Raw genomic sequence first — 15,951 nt, forward strand, 5'->3', positions numbered from 1 at the left:
GCACCTGGGTGGCTCAGTCGTTAAGCAGCTGCCTTCGGCTCAGGTCATGATCTCAGGGTCCTGGGATCGAGCCCCGCATTGAGCCCCACATCAGGCTCCCTGCTCTGTGGGAAGCCTGCTTCTCCCTCTCCCCCTGCTTGTGTTCCCTCTCTCGCTGTCTCTCTCTGTCAAATAAATAAATAAAATATTTAAAAAAAAATCAAAATAAATTTTAAAAAATGAAGTCTATTAAAAAATTGTTCATGTCTTTATTTTAAATTACTGGAGCCAAACTTAATAATTAAATGGAGTCTAACTTATGAAACTCTGAACTCTTGGCAATTTCCATCAATAAACTGTAAAGACCATACTTAACCACACATTCAGTCAGTCAGAACTCTTGACATCTTCAGCTGAATGTTATCTGTGGTTTGTCCACAGGGTTAGGAAGGGAAGGGGAATGTGAGGATTATATCAATAACATCAACACTTGTTTGGCATAGACCCTAGAAAAGCAAAACCAATGTTCATTCAACAACCAATGTATATGGCAGGTTTAACTCTACATTGGGACAGACACCTCCAGCTAAAATAGCTTGATGATGATTGATGACTTTCTAGCCGTGAGTGTCCTCCAACTAAGACCACCTGCTCGCCAGAGCAACTGCTAACTATCAGTTGGTTTCCCCTTTTGAGGTGCCTATTGGGAACATCTATAATTTTTATTATAAATATTCATCAGGGAATACTTATATATCTGAAAATCATTTAAAATTATTCTCAAATACCAACTAACCCAGTTTGAAAATATTGAGGGTCTCATTCCTCATAAGTAAAATGGGGAGTAAATTAATTCATCTCTAAAGAGTTCCTTACTTCTAAAGTTCTGTAGCTTTATAAAATTCAGCCCTTAAAAAGTACTGGAATTATTTTGCCTGGACATAGTTGTAAATATTTAATGACATAGTACACTATTCATACTCCATCATTAAAATTTTTTTTTCAAATGATTTAAGAATAGATGTGTATGGTTTGATCCTATGAGTGTATCCTCTAACTTATAAATATGGATATATAAAGAAGTATACACACATTTATAAATTAGATACAGCACTGTGTTGATTATTGATTGGTTGTTATTGATTATCCCTGAGATTAATAAGATTATAGGTGATTTTTGTTTTTTCTTCTTTCTCCTCCATAATTTCTATTTACAAGCTGAATTAATTTTACAATAGGAAATAGCATACAAATCTAAAAAAAAAAAGACTAAGGTGTTTTTGTAAATTGTTTTAATACAGCACTCTATGAAACCTAACATATTGAAGGAAGATCCAACAAGGGACTTGAAACAGCTTCTCCAAGAGTTGAGAAGTGTGATCAACGAGGAACCAGCTGTGCCTCTGGGCAAGCCCGAAGAGGAAGGGAGAACACCATCCGTGGGGGTCTCCTACGTGGCTGTGTGAGCCTGGGTGTACTGCGGGATGGGAGAGCTTCTCTCAGCGTGGTTCCCTGTGTGAGGGGGAGGTTTAACTAACCTCGGAGATGACCTGACCTTACCAGGGAAAACAATATGAAAGTGGAGGAACTAAGCAAAAGTCAAACAACTTGATATCAAGAGCAAATAATACAGTTATTCTGTTCAGAAAGAAATCGTCAAAGCAAGGTGTTACCCAAAGTTACATTCGTAATTTATAGGTCCCGACAGATTCTACATCCATAATCTTATTTGATTATCGTAACAACTGTTTGAAACAAGACAGGGCAGGATTTATTTAGCCCATCTTAAAAATGAGAAAAACATAAGTTTCAAAAGGCTGACTTGCCTGCAGCCACACAGTTCAGTGGTGGAGCTAAACTAGAACCGTGAGAATTACATGACTCTCCAGATATAATCTAGTAGGAGAGTCCTTGGTTCTCTAGGTATTCATGCCAATGACATATACCAAATTAATAAAAGATCACACCCAAAAAAGATTCAGTCAGTTCACCAGCCCTTCCCTGTATAGACCTGCAGAAATCAATGAGATTCTCATATTCTTCTCAAATACTGTTTTAAAATTTTATTGTGTGTTATTATTAAATTAACAAAGCATTTTAATACAATACACACTATATTTTTAGTATTATAATTCTAATTATATACTAGCTGTTAGTATTACAACAACCTGTTGTAATATTCATTTTCTGGTTATATGACAAATACCTAAAAGTAATACTCTCCAAAATAATACTTATATATAAACAATCTCCAGTTTTTAAGATGTTCAGTTAGTATATGTTAACCTGAAGTGGCTAAATATTAGCTGAATTTATTTAATGTTTATTAATAATATTAATAGTAATAGCAAAATTGTAAGTGCAGCCCAGTTACATAGCATAACATTGCATTGTCTCAATCACATGTCGGAAACATTCCATTGGCCACCCCAGTGAGGAATGCATGTATGTGCAAAGCACTTTTGTTTTTATGGGAACTCTATAATAGGCCTTCTAAGCCAGGGCAGTATTGATTATTAAGGTCATTTGACAGATGAGTAAATTTAGGCATAGATTGATTTGCCTTCTCCTATAAAGCAAAGAGGCAAAGCCAAAAGTAAAAGTTAGAGCCCCTGGGTCCCAGCACTAATCATTCCACAAAGATTACTATGATTTCTCTGGTCAGATGATTTCCATCACTTTAGCCACTAATTGTGGGCTTAAATTATATTGGACTGTATTGAACATGAACATATTTGGTCCCTGCCTTTAAAGAATGTATGTTAATTTGCTATAATCCTACAAATGACCTTGTCACCAAAGCCTAAACTCGGCCTAAAGATTTTAAGGGTCTATGAAAGCATTTCTGAGTTGATGAATTCCAGGGGTAGCCTTCTACAAAATTTGCTTGGAGGCCTAAAATCTACTGTTGTGCTTTAAAGAGCAATGGATTATTCTAAAAATACATGGAATCTAGAAATTGTTCTTTGTATAAGTAACTGAGAGTTATATTTATCTATATAGAGATGATAGAGTAAGAGGTTGCATTACTGAATCAAGCCTGAGGTTAGAGAGATGCCTTAGGTAAGAAGAATCTGAGATTCTGATCTAATTAATTGTCCAAGAATTTTTTGTTTCCCGGTAATTTGGGAAGTCTGGACAGTTTACATGGGAATCAATGGGCATTTGGGCATTGAAGGAAAGCTGTTGCATTAACTAAAACTAAAGCGGATTTCAGTGTAATGTATTTTCTAGAAATTAACAGGAATCTTTTTGGCTTATTTTCAATTTTGCTGCTGTTTACCCATAGGAAGATATTTACATGGTATGCCATACAAAAATGGAAGACTTTTTCTACATTTCACACTCATTTACAATGGCTTACCTAACTTTTGAGAGGAAGGTAGTCCAGAAGGAAAGTCTAACAACCTCAATACAGGATTATAAGAACCCCACAGAGAACAATCCCATTTTCCTCAGTAATTGAAGAGCTAAGTTTTTAAATGAAGTCCTGAAAAGAGCATAAAGAAATGAAATCCATAACGCCTCAACAAAGACAACCTCTTTTATTTTTAGCCAAGAAGGAAAAGTTAATATTAATCTGTTATCCATGTAAGACCCACAGGACATTGCTCTCAGGCCTTCATCAGCTCCTCACTGTCTGCTGTGTTAGTGACCTGGTCTCTCAGTCTGAAGTTGAGGGAGCTCCCTAACTTGTCACCAGCCCGCTTTACTCCCATAGTATGCTCTAACCAAAACAGACTACTCCTGGTTCCCAAAAGGAGTCAATTCCTTTCGTCTTCAAGCTGTTCTTCACATTGTTTCTCCACCTGGAAGAGCCAGTGCCCCAGTCTCACTCTTTGAATCAGCGTTGGTGTAAAAGCAGTGTTCAGAGGAACAGGTACTTTTATCATTAAGTAAAAATAACACTGTGTACTATTTGTTTCTCCCACCCTTCTGCCAACAGAAGCAACAACTCATTAAGGGACTCCACTGAAGGTAGCAAATCCAGTGATACTCTCAGCAGGTGAGAAATGATCTTACCAGTCCCTGACTGTATGAGTCCCCATTTCTACTCTTTACTCATTAATTCAGTAGATGGTTAGCTGCCCATTACATGCCACACTCCACGCTAGGTCTGTAGAATGTAACAGTGGGCAAGACAGACATGGGCTTACGGTTTTAACATCTGTTTATTGACTGACTGCCTGGAAAAAAAAAACCTTACTTTTATCTTTTCTATTTTCACCACCTAAAAAAAAAATAGAGATATCAGAGCCTTTCTTATATCCTAAGACTATGAAAATGAATTCTGTTTAAATCCTGTTAGGTGGAGGCTAATTCATTGCTGTATATTCAGCACCAGAGTAGTCATTCAGTAAACATTTGTTTAGTGAATGAATTAAGACAGTATTATAAATATTTTCTTACTCTCTCCACTGCTTGATCAATATATACAATGAACTTGAATCTTTCTAAAATATATCTTTCTTTTAAATGAGTTTTGATTTTCTTCTCCCCTAGGTGTGTGACACTACATAGAACCTATTAATAATATCTATAGCTATCTACTGCATATTTTTATTTTTACATTTTCTGGATGCTTTAGACTTATTTAGTCTATCTAACTTAATCTTTGACTTAGGCAATATTATGTCCATATATGAATTAGAAATGAAGACTCAGATTGCTTAAGCAACTTGCCAGAGTCATACAGCTTGTAAACAGCGGAGTCACATTTGAACTCAGGTCTTGCTGGCCCCTGAGCTCAGGTGTGTGAGCACATCTGTGTACCTAGACCGAGCTCCCTGGGAAAGAGCCCAATCCTAGGCATGGAGCACAGAGGGGCTACTCCCCTAAAATATGTAACGCTCTGCTCTAGTTTTTCTATGACCAGAAAAACCTGTTTCTTTCAGCAATGATGTGTTTGTGAAGAGAGAGATTGGGGAGGAAAAGCTGGACCTGGCCCCTTCCTGTGTTCAAATGGGAAGAAGAGGTTTTCTTTCTTTTTTTTTTTTTTTTTAAGATTTTATTTATTTGAAAGAGAGCGCGCACGTATGGGAGCGGGGTGGGGGATAGGGAGAGAGAATTTGAAGCAGACTCCCCGCTGATAGTGGAGCCTGAGGCGGGAGTCGATCTCATGACCCTGAGATAATGACCTGAGCCCAAACCAAGAGTCGGACGTTTCACTGACTGAGCTGCCCAGGCGCCCCGGGAAGAAGAGGTTTTCAGATATTTTATAGAAGCTCTGAAAAGTATGAATCATACTAGAAAATTAAGGAAGCACTTGAATGCTTTCTACTGTGGCCAATTGGTCATTTTTAAAACTCACACGTAAAAAAATGAGAAAGGATACCACCGTTGCTGTTTTACTACAACATTTCACTGTCATTGCGGCATCTTTGCTTCACTCAATATCTTATGGCAACATTTCTTCATTTAGAAACTTCTGCAACCTTTTAAGTTAAATCAATATAGTCCGTATACCTGGAACAGAATAAAAAATGAAAGACATGAGCACTTCTTTATGTGGATTTGTGCTTGAGTTACTCTGAGAGCCACATCTCTCAGAAGTTTTGTAGAGAATTGACTTTTCTTATTTTGTTATGTTATTATAACAATGAGCAACATTATGCCCTAAGGGAGGTTTCCAATAAAGGCTTCGAAACATCTAGCTCCCTTTTACACATCTCTATATGGATATTTCAGGAGCTGAAACATACTGACCTGAAGATCATAATGACCAAGACGAAGCAAAGGCCATCATTCCACAAAACCATCCCCCCATCTCATCTTCTGTTTCTGTAAATGGCACCCTGATTTTCAGGGCACCTCTGCTTAAACTCTTAACATTATCTTTGATTCTTCTTTCTCCTTTGTCTCGTTTCTCTAGTCACTAAATCTTATTAATTTTGACTCTAAAGCAGTTCTCAAATCCATTTTCTTCTTTGTACATCCTCTCAAACCCCTCTGTATTAATTCCCTATGGCTACTGTAACAAAATTAGTGGCTTAAAACAACACAAATTACATTTCCAAGGAGGCCCAAAGTCCTCAGTCAGTTCCATTGGGACAAGTCACAATGTTGGCAGAGCCACACTCCCTCCAGAAGCTCTTGGGGTTAATCCATCTCCTTACCTTTTTCCAGCTTCTAGAGCTTCATTCCTTGCACTCTGGCTCATGGCTTCTCCCTTCATCTGCAGAGAGCAGCATAGCATAGCATCTTCACATCTCTCTGCTGAGATTGCCACATTGTCTTCTCGCTTCCGAATGAAATCTCCCCCTTCCTCCCCTTATAGACGCTTGGGATAACCTCCCGGATAACCCAGGATAATCTCCCCATCTCAAGACCCTTGATTTCATCACATATGCAAAGTCTCTGTAACACTCGTAGGTTCTGGGTATTCAGAAGCAGATATACATGGCAGCCATGATTCAGCCTACCACACTGCTTTAGGCCTCACTCCCTTTCTCATTAGGCTCTTGTGGTGGCCTTGACAGTGTTTAGCGTGGATGTTTTGAAATCTCCAGTCTCTTGCACGTTCCAGTCACTTCTGTATGTCATTTTCAAATTGATCTGCCTAAAGCACACCTCAGACTATGTCTGTTTCCCAGCCCCAAAACCTTCAAAGGCACCCCACTGCCTACTGCAGCAGAAACAATCTGCCCTGAGAATTAAGGCTATGCATAATATAGCCACGGCCTTCCTTTCCACAGCTTTTCTCCTAACACAGCTATCCTCAAACTTTTTGGTCTCAGGCCTCCTTTGTAGTCACAAATATTGAAGACTCCTAAGAACTTTTGTTTGTGTAGGTCATTTCTATTGCTATTCTAAGTATTGGAAAATAAGTTTTTATATTAAGCATTTTAAAAATTTAAAACATTGTGATATACATTTAGAAATAACTAAGTTGGGCGCCTGGGTGGCTCAGACGTTAAGCGTCTGCCTTCGGCTCAGGTCATGATCCCAAGGTCCTGAGATCGAGCCCCACATCGGGCTCCCTGCTCGGCGGGAAGCCTGCTTCTCCCTTTCCCACTCCCCCTGCTTATGTTTCCTCTCTCGCTGTGTCTCTCTCTGTCAAATAAATAAATAAAATCTTTAAAAAAAAAGAAAAGAAATAACTAAGTTTATTACATGTTAACATAATGGCACTTTATTATAAAAAATAACTTTGTCCAAACAAAAAATTTTGGGGAAGGCATTGTTTTACAACTTAACGTGTGGCTTAATAAAAGACAGCTGGATTCTCATATCTGCATCTGCATGTAATCTGTTGTGACATCAGATACCGTGGAGCCTCTGGGAAACTCCACTGTATACTTGTGAGGGACTGAACATTAAAAAGCAGATAATATCTTAGTAGTATTATAATGAAAACAGTGTTGACATCACAAACCCCCTTCAAGGGAACCACTACCATCCTATTCTTACACCATTACCCAGACCACAGAGAACAGTGTGGTTGATTTCAACTTGTTGATTTAAATAAGTCTGATAGTTTTGTAAAGTGATGCTACTGTTGCCAAGAGAGGTTCCTTTTTTTTTTTTTTTTTAATAAGTTACTAGGATTGTGTCTCTTGGAATCCATGAGAGAAATGTTTGGGTTTTATAGCTATTATTACAAAAAATGAATCTCCTAACCAATATTATTACATTTCTGTTCTGCAAAATGTTCATGGGTACTGAAGGCATAAAGATAATGTAACTTTGGATCTCCCTCTTAGGGTATTTTAGGATTTCTGCACTTTAGGATCATAACTGCCATCTTTAGTTTATATTTTAAGTTATCACTTTTATGTGTGTTAGCTTGCTTCTGTCCATAAATCTTAACACTGTGTTTGTGGAATGGAATGTTTGCATGACCATCCTTATGCTTCCAGAGAGCCCGTCACATTACACACAGGAGACTTGGAAGATCCATCTAGTTGCTTTACATTCCCATCCACAGGTGAGTATTCACTGAAAGTACAGAAATTGGGCCTGTCTAAAATTCCAGTGGCTCCTCATTTTCATGAGAGTAGAAGGCAGGTATTACAGTAGCCTATAAGTCCCCATTAACTCTCCAGGCTCGCTTCTTCCTCCTCCTCTCCACCCCCCACCCTCATCACTCTGCTTCATCCTCCCTTGAATTGTTCCTTGAACATGCCAGGCAGCTTCTATACTAAGGCTTTTACACCACTGTTCCTTGCATGTTGCTTAATCCCTCAGCTCCGTTAAAGCCATTGCTTAGGTGTCACTTACCCAGTGAGACTACTCTTACCACCTTCTGTAAAAATTGTAACTCTGCCATCCTCCCAGTCACCCTGTTTCTTTTTTAAAATCACACTTAGTATTTTTTTAATATGTAAATTACTAATTTATGTTGTTCATAAAGATGACTGTGTCACCTCCTGCTAGACAAAAGCTGCACGAGGGCAAATGTCTTTAATTGTTTGGTTTCCTGATATATCCCAGGCACATAGCAGGTGCTCAGTAAATATTTATTGAATGGATGAAAAGAGAAAAAAGAATGGAGACAGATGGTTCTTTTCATGATTTCCAAAGGCGTATAATCCTGTCTATAAAATAGGGAGATCAAGGAAGAAAATGGAAGATACCAGAATCTGTTGAAAAACAAAATGGCATAACAGACTAGAAATGGAAAAGAATAATAAAGTCATTACAGGGGAAAGCCCTAGGGAAAATATAAATAGGATAGGCATGACTGAAATCACATAAACTTGATGGACTTCCTAGAGAAAGTTACACGAAAGATGAAAAATAATTACAGAGAGTATATTAGATTTGGAAGTTATAATTGGTCTTCCTATAGAAGAGAATAAAATGAATGGGTGAAAGAATGAAACTGAAAATGATAGTTATTCAACAGAAGTTTAGCTATAAATCTGGACAATAATAATGTAAATAGGGAAAAATGAGGTGTGAAGTAAAAGAGATAGGAGAAAGATAAGTTTCCGTGGTTTCTTGTTTTTAATGGAAGATTGTCAATCTATATCTAAAATCAAAACAATAATTTTAAATAAAATAAATGCAAATTCTTAATTTTTAAATAATCTTTAACTTGTGAGAAATCTTTACAAACTAGTATTTTGAAGAAAAAGAGCATTTATTTGAAGTTAATGCTTTTTACTTCACTTACATGTTTTTACTGTGGTTTTAATAATTACAAGAGACTACAACATATATCCTTGCCTTATTAGATTAAATGAGTGCTTTTTCTTTTTTGCCTGCGTTGGGAGTACTTTAGAGCATGTAAATTCCATTCACTATCCTTTCAAATTACATACAATTGTTGTCACATATGTATTTTAATTATAAAGGTGAATACCACAGTGGATAATTTGCATTGTTTTTATAGTTAATATCCATTTAGATATACCCACATATTTATACTTTACTTTCTGTCTGGTATCATTTTACTCTTATGCCTTGAATTTTTCCTTTAATGGAAGTCTGCTGGTGATATATTCTCTCAGTTCCTGTTTTTCTGCAGGAACTGTTTGGGAACATTTTCTCATGAAAGTCTGACTTTTTAAGAGGTGCAATATCCTATTTTTAGTTAATTCTGTCCTTTACTTTTGTTCTTGCCAAATTTTAGCAAGTCCATCTGTGAAAAATTCAGCTTCTCGTTCATTCCATTCTTCTCCTAAGAAGTCTCCAGTTCACTCACTCCTAACTAGTTCAGTTGAAGATTCGGTGGGTTCCACATCACAATATAGATCCACCAAACCTGTTCATTCACCTGATCCTGTTAAAGGTAAGAATGATTTGGTATCACTGATGAAATTAATTGATTTCCTGCTCTGGTGAATTGAAGGTTCTTTTCCATAATCAGAATTAATAAGATTTTACATGATGTTCTTATGTGCAAGCTCTACCTGATGCTCTTTAACTTAAGTGAGTCTTATTTAAATAAAACAGCTATTGTGTGTGCACGCGTGCACACACACACACACACTCACACACTCCTTAATAAATATGCAGAAATATTATATGTGAATATTTTCTCTTTCTTTCTCTGACATGAGTAATTAACTCCCCCCCCCCATTTTACTATAATTTGGGTCTTTTTTTATAAATGCTGTGACTTACCTTATTTACGTTCTTTAAAACCATGGCTCTCTTCAGTCTCAGCCTTCGTAAGTGCAAGTATCAATCATACAAACTTGTCAAAATGTTCTCATTTTTAAATTTTTAAGTTCATTTGTTATTTGCTCAGACAGATGAGAAAAATGGTTTGAGTTAGATTTAAGTGGACGTTAGATATGTGTATGTATATGTTGAATTGAATGTGAAATGTTTTTCCGTCTATGACAGCAGCGCAGGCAACCCCAGTGCTCTCAGGCAGCGTCCCCTTTGACGAGGGGTAAACTGGGCAAACTGTTGCATCACTGCTCAGGCAGCTGTTAGTCTTTAGGAATTCTCTGCCTCACACATTTCTAGATTCCCCCCAAAATACGAAAATCACAACCTAATCACAGATGTTAATACATTTTCTTTTTTACCATCTTTTTTCTGCATTTTGTCCTCCTTCGTCCCTTACGTTTCTAAGTTATCCTTTAGTATTTTTAAAAACTTTAGAGCAGCAAATTCTTTAACTATGAGAGCAGGGACTTGCAGGAGTAGAACAATACTTCTGGTCACCTCATTATTAATTTGTGATTACCTAATAGCATGGCATTTTTTTCTATTGTCAGATACTCATCAAACACCATATATTATTTATGTGAAAACTATCTCGGGAACTGTTTCTCATCCTCTTGAACTAGAATAATTCTTAGATGATTGCCTTTAATACTAATATCTGCACAGAAAAGGGGCTTTTTTTTGATAGGAAAATGAGCCACCAAAAAATATTTTCAAGATTATACAGCAAGTCAGGGACTAAGATCAAAATTAAAACTTCAAGATTGCCAATCAGTCTTTTTAGAGATTGGCAAAACTGAGCGCACTTATTAGAGTTTAGCTGACATGCTTCTAGCCCCCTTCACCTGCCACTGCCACGTGCATTCTAGGCTCACTGCGGCCATGTCAGCGTCCGCACCCTTGCCCCCACCATGTAACACTGTCCTCACTCGGGGCACAGCCACCGACACGGGCACTTGGTCTCATGCACATTCAAAACTGTTGCCAGTGGCAGTGTTAAATCTTGCTCTTCCAAACCTAAGTTAACGGAGCTACTCAGGTTTGGTATGGAAAGCTGTCATTTATAATGCAGAACATATCCTTAAATTTAAAGTGTTCCTCTCACTCATCCCATTTAATGCTATGTAGTTAAATAACAATAAATCAGATTGGTTTGAAACAATCACATAAGCTAGTATTGCAATATTTAGATAAAACACTTTTTTATTTTTAAATAGTGTTTTAAAGTTTCCATTATTTTAAAGGGAAGGTTGTTTAACCTGTAATTGGAAGATTTCTAAAATACCGAACAGACTTTTAATATCACATCTAAGCAATTTTCTAATAGCTTCACAGTCTCAGCCAATAGAAACAACAGGAAAAACATGCAGGAAGCTTCAGAACAGACTGGAAAGCTTGCAAACTCTGGTAGAAGATTTACAGATGAAGAACCAAGGTACTGTGCACATTTCAGAGAGATCTTCCTTGCTCAAAAGAGTACTCACCTTCCCTTCAGGTTAAGCCTCCTATCTATAGAGCCGCTGAAGAGGATATGGAATAAGCAAATCAGAAATCTTAGTCAAAATATGAAGGTCTTAGCCCTGAGTAATCCCTGAATTAATTATTAAGTAAGTAAGTAAGTACAACCCCGGGCAGGTCACCTAAGCCCCACTCTACTCTGTCATCTAATAGGGACGAGAACACTGCTGACCAACCCTCGGTAGCACACGTTTCAAGCAGTTTTTCACATGAGACTTTCCCACACACTGTCTTTCTTGTCCCTGTGAGGTCTGTACCAAGCATTTGTATGACAGTAGTCAGGATAAGATTGCAGTTGATAGCTAGAAGACAAAATAACCCTATTTCACCTTTACACAGGATTTAAATTAGCATAGGCTAGAAGAGACTGTGCCACCCAGTGAATCACTAAATAAAAAAGAGAAACTACTTTTAAATGTACTCAAGCTATTGGATTGAGAAACTATCGTACTCTGCAGATGGGAGGCAACTTTTGGGGCATAAGTTTTAAGTGGGTGTTCCCATGGATGTGGGAGGTTATGGATATGTTCCATGGATTTGGGAGGGCTATCATGTTTTATGCTTTTCTGGTACAAATTCATGAATCCAGGAGCCTTTGTCAGAGAGAAATAATTTTGGAGTATACTTGTTATTCTTAGTCCATCTTTCCGTCCCTAGGGAATATAAGTTGCTAGATGAAGGATAATAAATATTTTTCTAAGAACAATTCCTTCTCAAGTAAATTTAACCTTACTAATAATAACAGAAATAACAGCTGCTATTAGTATTTACTGAGCACTTACCAGCTATGTGCCAGGCACTGTACTCTGTGCTTGACTTACATTTTCTTTATGTGAGCCTCACAACAACACAGGGAGGTGGGTACTAATATCAGGTCATTTGAAAAGGAGGAAACTGAAGATCACATCACAGTCAGTCAGTAAGTTCTAGGTCACACGATGAGTAGTAGAGCTGGGACTTGATCTCTGCGATTGCTGATTCCAAAGCCCACTTTTTTTTTTAATATGTTAAGGCTATACCAAATTGTTATTAGGGAAAACTCCAAATCCCTTCCGATAATCCCAGATCCCTATGTATATACATCAAGAAAAACATTTGATTTTAAGTTTATTGTGATTTTTTTAAAGGATGCATTATCTTATTGGCCCCGTTTTTATTCACATTTTGACTTCATTTCTGAGTATATATCTGAGTATACACTCAATATAATAATGTAATAACCTAAGTGGGAGACGTATCTGTTTAAAAAATAAAAAGACCTTTTTATTTGATGCATTGTCTGGATGGAATGTCTCTTGGAAATTATGAAACAGATATTTTGGAGAGAATTTTGGTAGCATTGATCAAAATTTAAATTGCACATATGTTTTGACCCAGAAATTCCACTTATAGCAATTAATTCAAGAGAAAATTGTACAAACACATAAAAGCCTGTTTACAAATAGCATTGTTTATGAAAATAAGAAAGCAACTTTTTAATTTAAATCCAATTAGCCAACATATAGTACATTATTAGTTTCTGATGTAGTGTGCAACAATCCATCAGTTGCATGTAACACCCAGTGCTCTTCTATCACGTGCCCCCCTTAATGCCCATCACCCAGTTACCTCATCCCCCCACCCCCCTCCCCAGCTTGTTTCCTAGAGTTAAGAGTCTCTTATGGTTTGTCTCCCTCTCTGATTTCTTCCCAGTCAGCTTTCCCTCCCTTCCCCTATGATCCTCTGCACTGAGAAAGCAGCTTTTTCTACTGAAGTGTAGTTGACAATGTTACATTAGTTTTGGGTGTAGGACATAGAGATTCAACTTCTCTGTACTTTATGCTGTGCTCACCACAAGTGTGGCTACCACCTGTCACCCACCATACAACGCAATTACTATACCACTGACAATACCATTCCCTTTGCTGTACCTGTCATCCCCATGACTGTTTCATTCCATAATCAGAAGCACGAGAAAGCCACTTTTTAAAATTTTATTTACTAACATGTTGGTACATCCATTATAATGGAATACTGTGCAGTCATAACAAAACATGAGCTGAACTGGAAAAATGTTGACTTTTTTTAGGTGAATAAAGCAAGCTACAGAACAGCTCATACCACATATTTCCATTTGTGTAAAGCAAAGTGTGTGTGTGTGCGCGTGCGTGTGTGCGTGCACACGAATATATTCACCAAACTGTTTTCCGTGATGGCCTCTGAGGGGGGTTCAGCAGATTGGGGGAGCAGAGACAAATACTGACCTTCACCTTCGTCTCTCTTTGTGCCCTTCTGAGGGGTTCAAATTATTTACAGTTAGTATGTCTTACCTCTATAATAATTATGTTCATTTAAAACAACTGAAAGAGTAAAGATTTACCCTTAGCTATTTAATATCAGTCTTTTCAAAAATATGCTACTTTGAAATGTTTAAGAACTTCCTGAGCTCAGAACGTATCTATTCTTATAGTAGCAAGCTGACCTTTTAAGAAGCACATTATAGAATTTAAAGCCAGAGCAGATGTTGCTAATCTAACTTTGTTTTATCAACATTTTCAGCAATGTCTTCAATGATCAGAAATCAAGAAAAGAGGATACAGAAAGTGAAAGACCAGGAAAAAATGTTACTAAAATGATACATTGCTTGCCTCTTCTTTACAGAAGGATGAGGCCCAATTAATTGTGGTGGTGCTTATAGTTAGTGCCCTGTGTACTTTTTTTTTTATGTGAAAATTGAATAAAAGATACCCTGTCCTGTAAACTCTATTTTGAAATAAACTATTCTTGAATGCTCTCACAGTAAAACCTTAAACTGTTCTAGCTAGATGTGAAAGAAAATGCATACCTTATAAGGTATTAATTGGTGCTAAGACTAGTGTGCTGGAATAATTATGTGTTTTTTATTATCTTTATTGGTGCTTAAGCAATACTCTTTTCTGCTTTAAAAACAAAAACAAAAACAAAAACTTCACATGCAAGTAAAATATGTGGTATAATGCCCAGAACAAAAGGACAAACTCCATGTACTACAGGGATTCCTTTTGTGACCCTGAACTCACTGTTCCGTCTTTATCAATGAATGTCATCAGATAACAGAACATTGGGGCCCCTAATTAAAACTTTTGGAAAGGTTTCTCTGTTACAGATTAATAACTACAAAGAAAGAAAGGAAAAAAATGTGTTCTTCAGCCAGTGGGTAACTTCTAGATTGAATGGATAAAGTCTGCCTTGATTAGATTTTCTTAGATTAGGGGGGTTTTGTATGTGGAGTGTTTTCTAACACCAATAACCAATTCTCTGTGGACACCAGCTAGGTGTCCTAGGAGTCAATTCAATTCTAACACTAACTACCTGGCGTTATTATCAGAGTTTCCAGGTTTAAGGATTCAGGCCCAAAAGACTTTATGCCCCCACTTCAGATGCAATTGCACGTCCTGGGCCACCCATACTTCTAACTGACCGGCTATGAATTGGAGTTCCCCCCAACCCCTCCTCAGTGTCACTAATTTGCTCGAACAGATCACAGAACTCAGGAAAGTGCTTTACTTACTATTACCAACTTATTTCCAAGGCAACAGCTCAGGAACAGCCACATGTAAGAGATGCACAGGGCAAAGTAGGACATTCTGGTACATGAAGGTTTCATGCCTCTCAGGGCACGTCACCCTCCCAGGACCTAGATGTGTTTGCCATCCTGGAAGCTCATCCAGTCTTCTTCTGTAGAGCTTAATCTGCTGCCCCCCACCCCCCTTCTGAGATCGGTGGGTGGGGCTGGAAGTTCTGACCCTCTAGTCTCTCTCTGGTCTTCGTGCCGGAGACAGCGGGACGATGTGGCAGGCCAGCTGTCCAGAAAAGTCCGTACTCCTGTTGCACAGTACAGATGCCACTGGGGCACGGCTGCCCTGCTCGAGGCTCTCTCCCAGCCCTGCCTCCCCTCACATCTCCTGACCGGTTCTCACTAGACTTGCCGATGGAGCAATATGTGGCACTTTCTGGCCGGAAGAATAGTAAGTAAGCGTTTGTGTCCTTCCTTACGTAATTTCCTCTTCCGTGAGCTGGGTACGGTGGACAGTGAGGTCCTGGGGGTGGCAGAGCCCCAGGACAGAAGCAGCCTGGGAGACAGTCTGCGAGGAGAGCCGCCCTTGTGCCAGAAACAGCCACTGCGGGTATTTAGTGAGCACGAAATAGGCTTCTGGTGCAGCCTTCTCAACACGTATGGTGTCTGTCTGTGAGAGCAGATGGCCTTAGGCCCAGCAGCGCTGATAGTCAGCTAAGGCCTCCGGTTTCTCCTCCGAAGGGCAGCGTTACACTCTAAGCCTGTGCAGTTTTATAACACTCTTTTAAAATACG

General features: G+C 38.2%; 1 protein-coding gene across 1 annotated transcript in view; it reads left to right on the forward strand.

Annotated features, from left to right (window-relative positions):
* Positions 1–14,395, forward strand: part of CCDC158 (coiled-coil domain containing 158) — a 48,848-nt gene extending 34,453 nt beyond the window's left edge. Inside the window, exons 16-21 of the mRNA XM_081813145.1 lie at positions 1,281–1,441; positions 3,926–3,985; positions 7,839–7,906; positions 9,557–9,715; positions 11,432–11,539; positions 14,161–14,395. Of these exons, the coding sequence (XP_081669271.1) occupies positions 1,281–1,441; positions 3,926–3,985; positions 7,839–7,906; positions 9,557–9,715; positions 11,432–11,539; positions 14,161–14,237 (633 nt within the window). The 3' untranslated portion in view covers positions 14,238–14,395. The remainder of the gene's footprint in view (positions 1–1,280; positions 1,442–3,925; positions 3,986–7,838; positions 7,907–9,556; positions 9,716–11,431; positions 11,540–14,160) is intronic.
* Positions 14,396–15,951: the final 1,556 nt, after the last annotated feature.

The sequence above is a fragment of the Leptonychotes weddellii genome, chromosome 2 (assembly GCF_054177405.1).
Source record: "Leptonychotes weddellii isolate Sample4059 chromosome 2, ASM5417740v2, whole genome shotgun sequence".
Taxonomy (NCBI): Eukaryota; Metazoa; Chordata; class Mammalia; order Carnivora; family Phocidae; genus Leptonychotes; species Leptonychotes weddellii.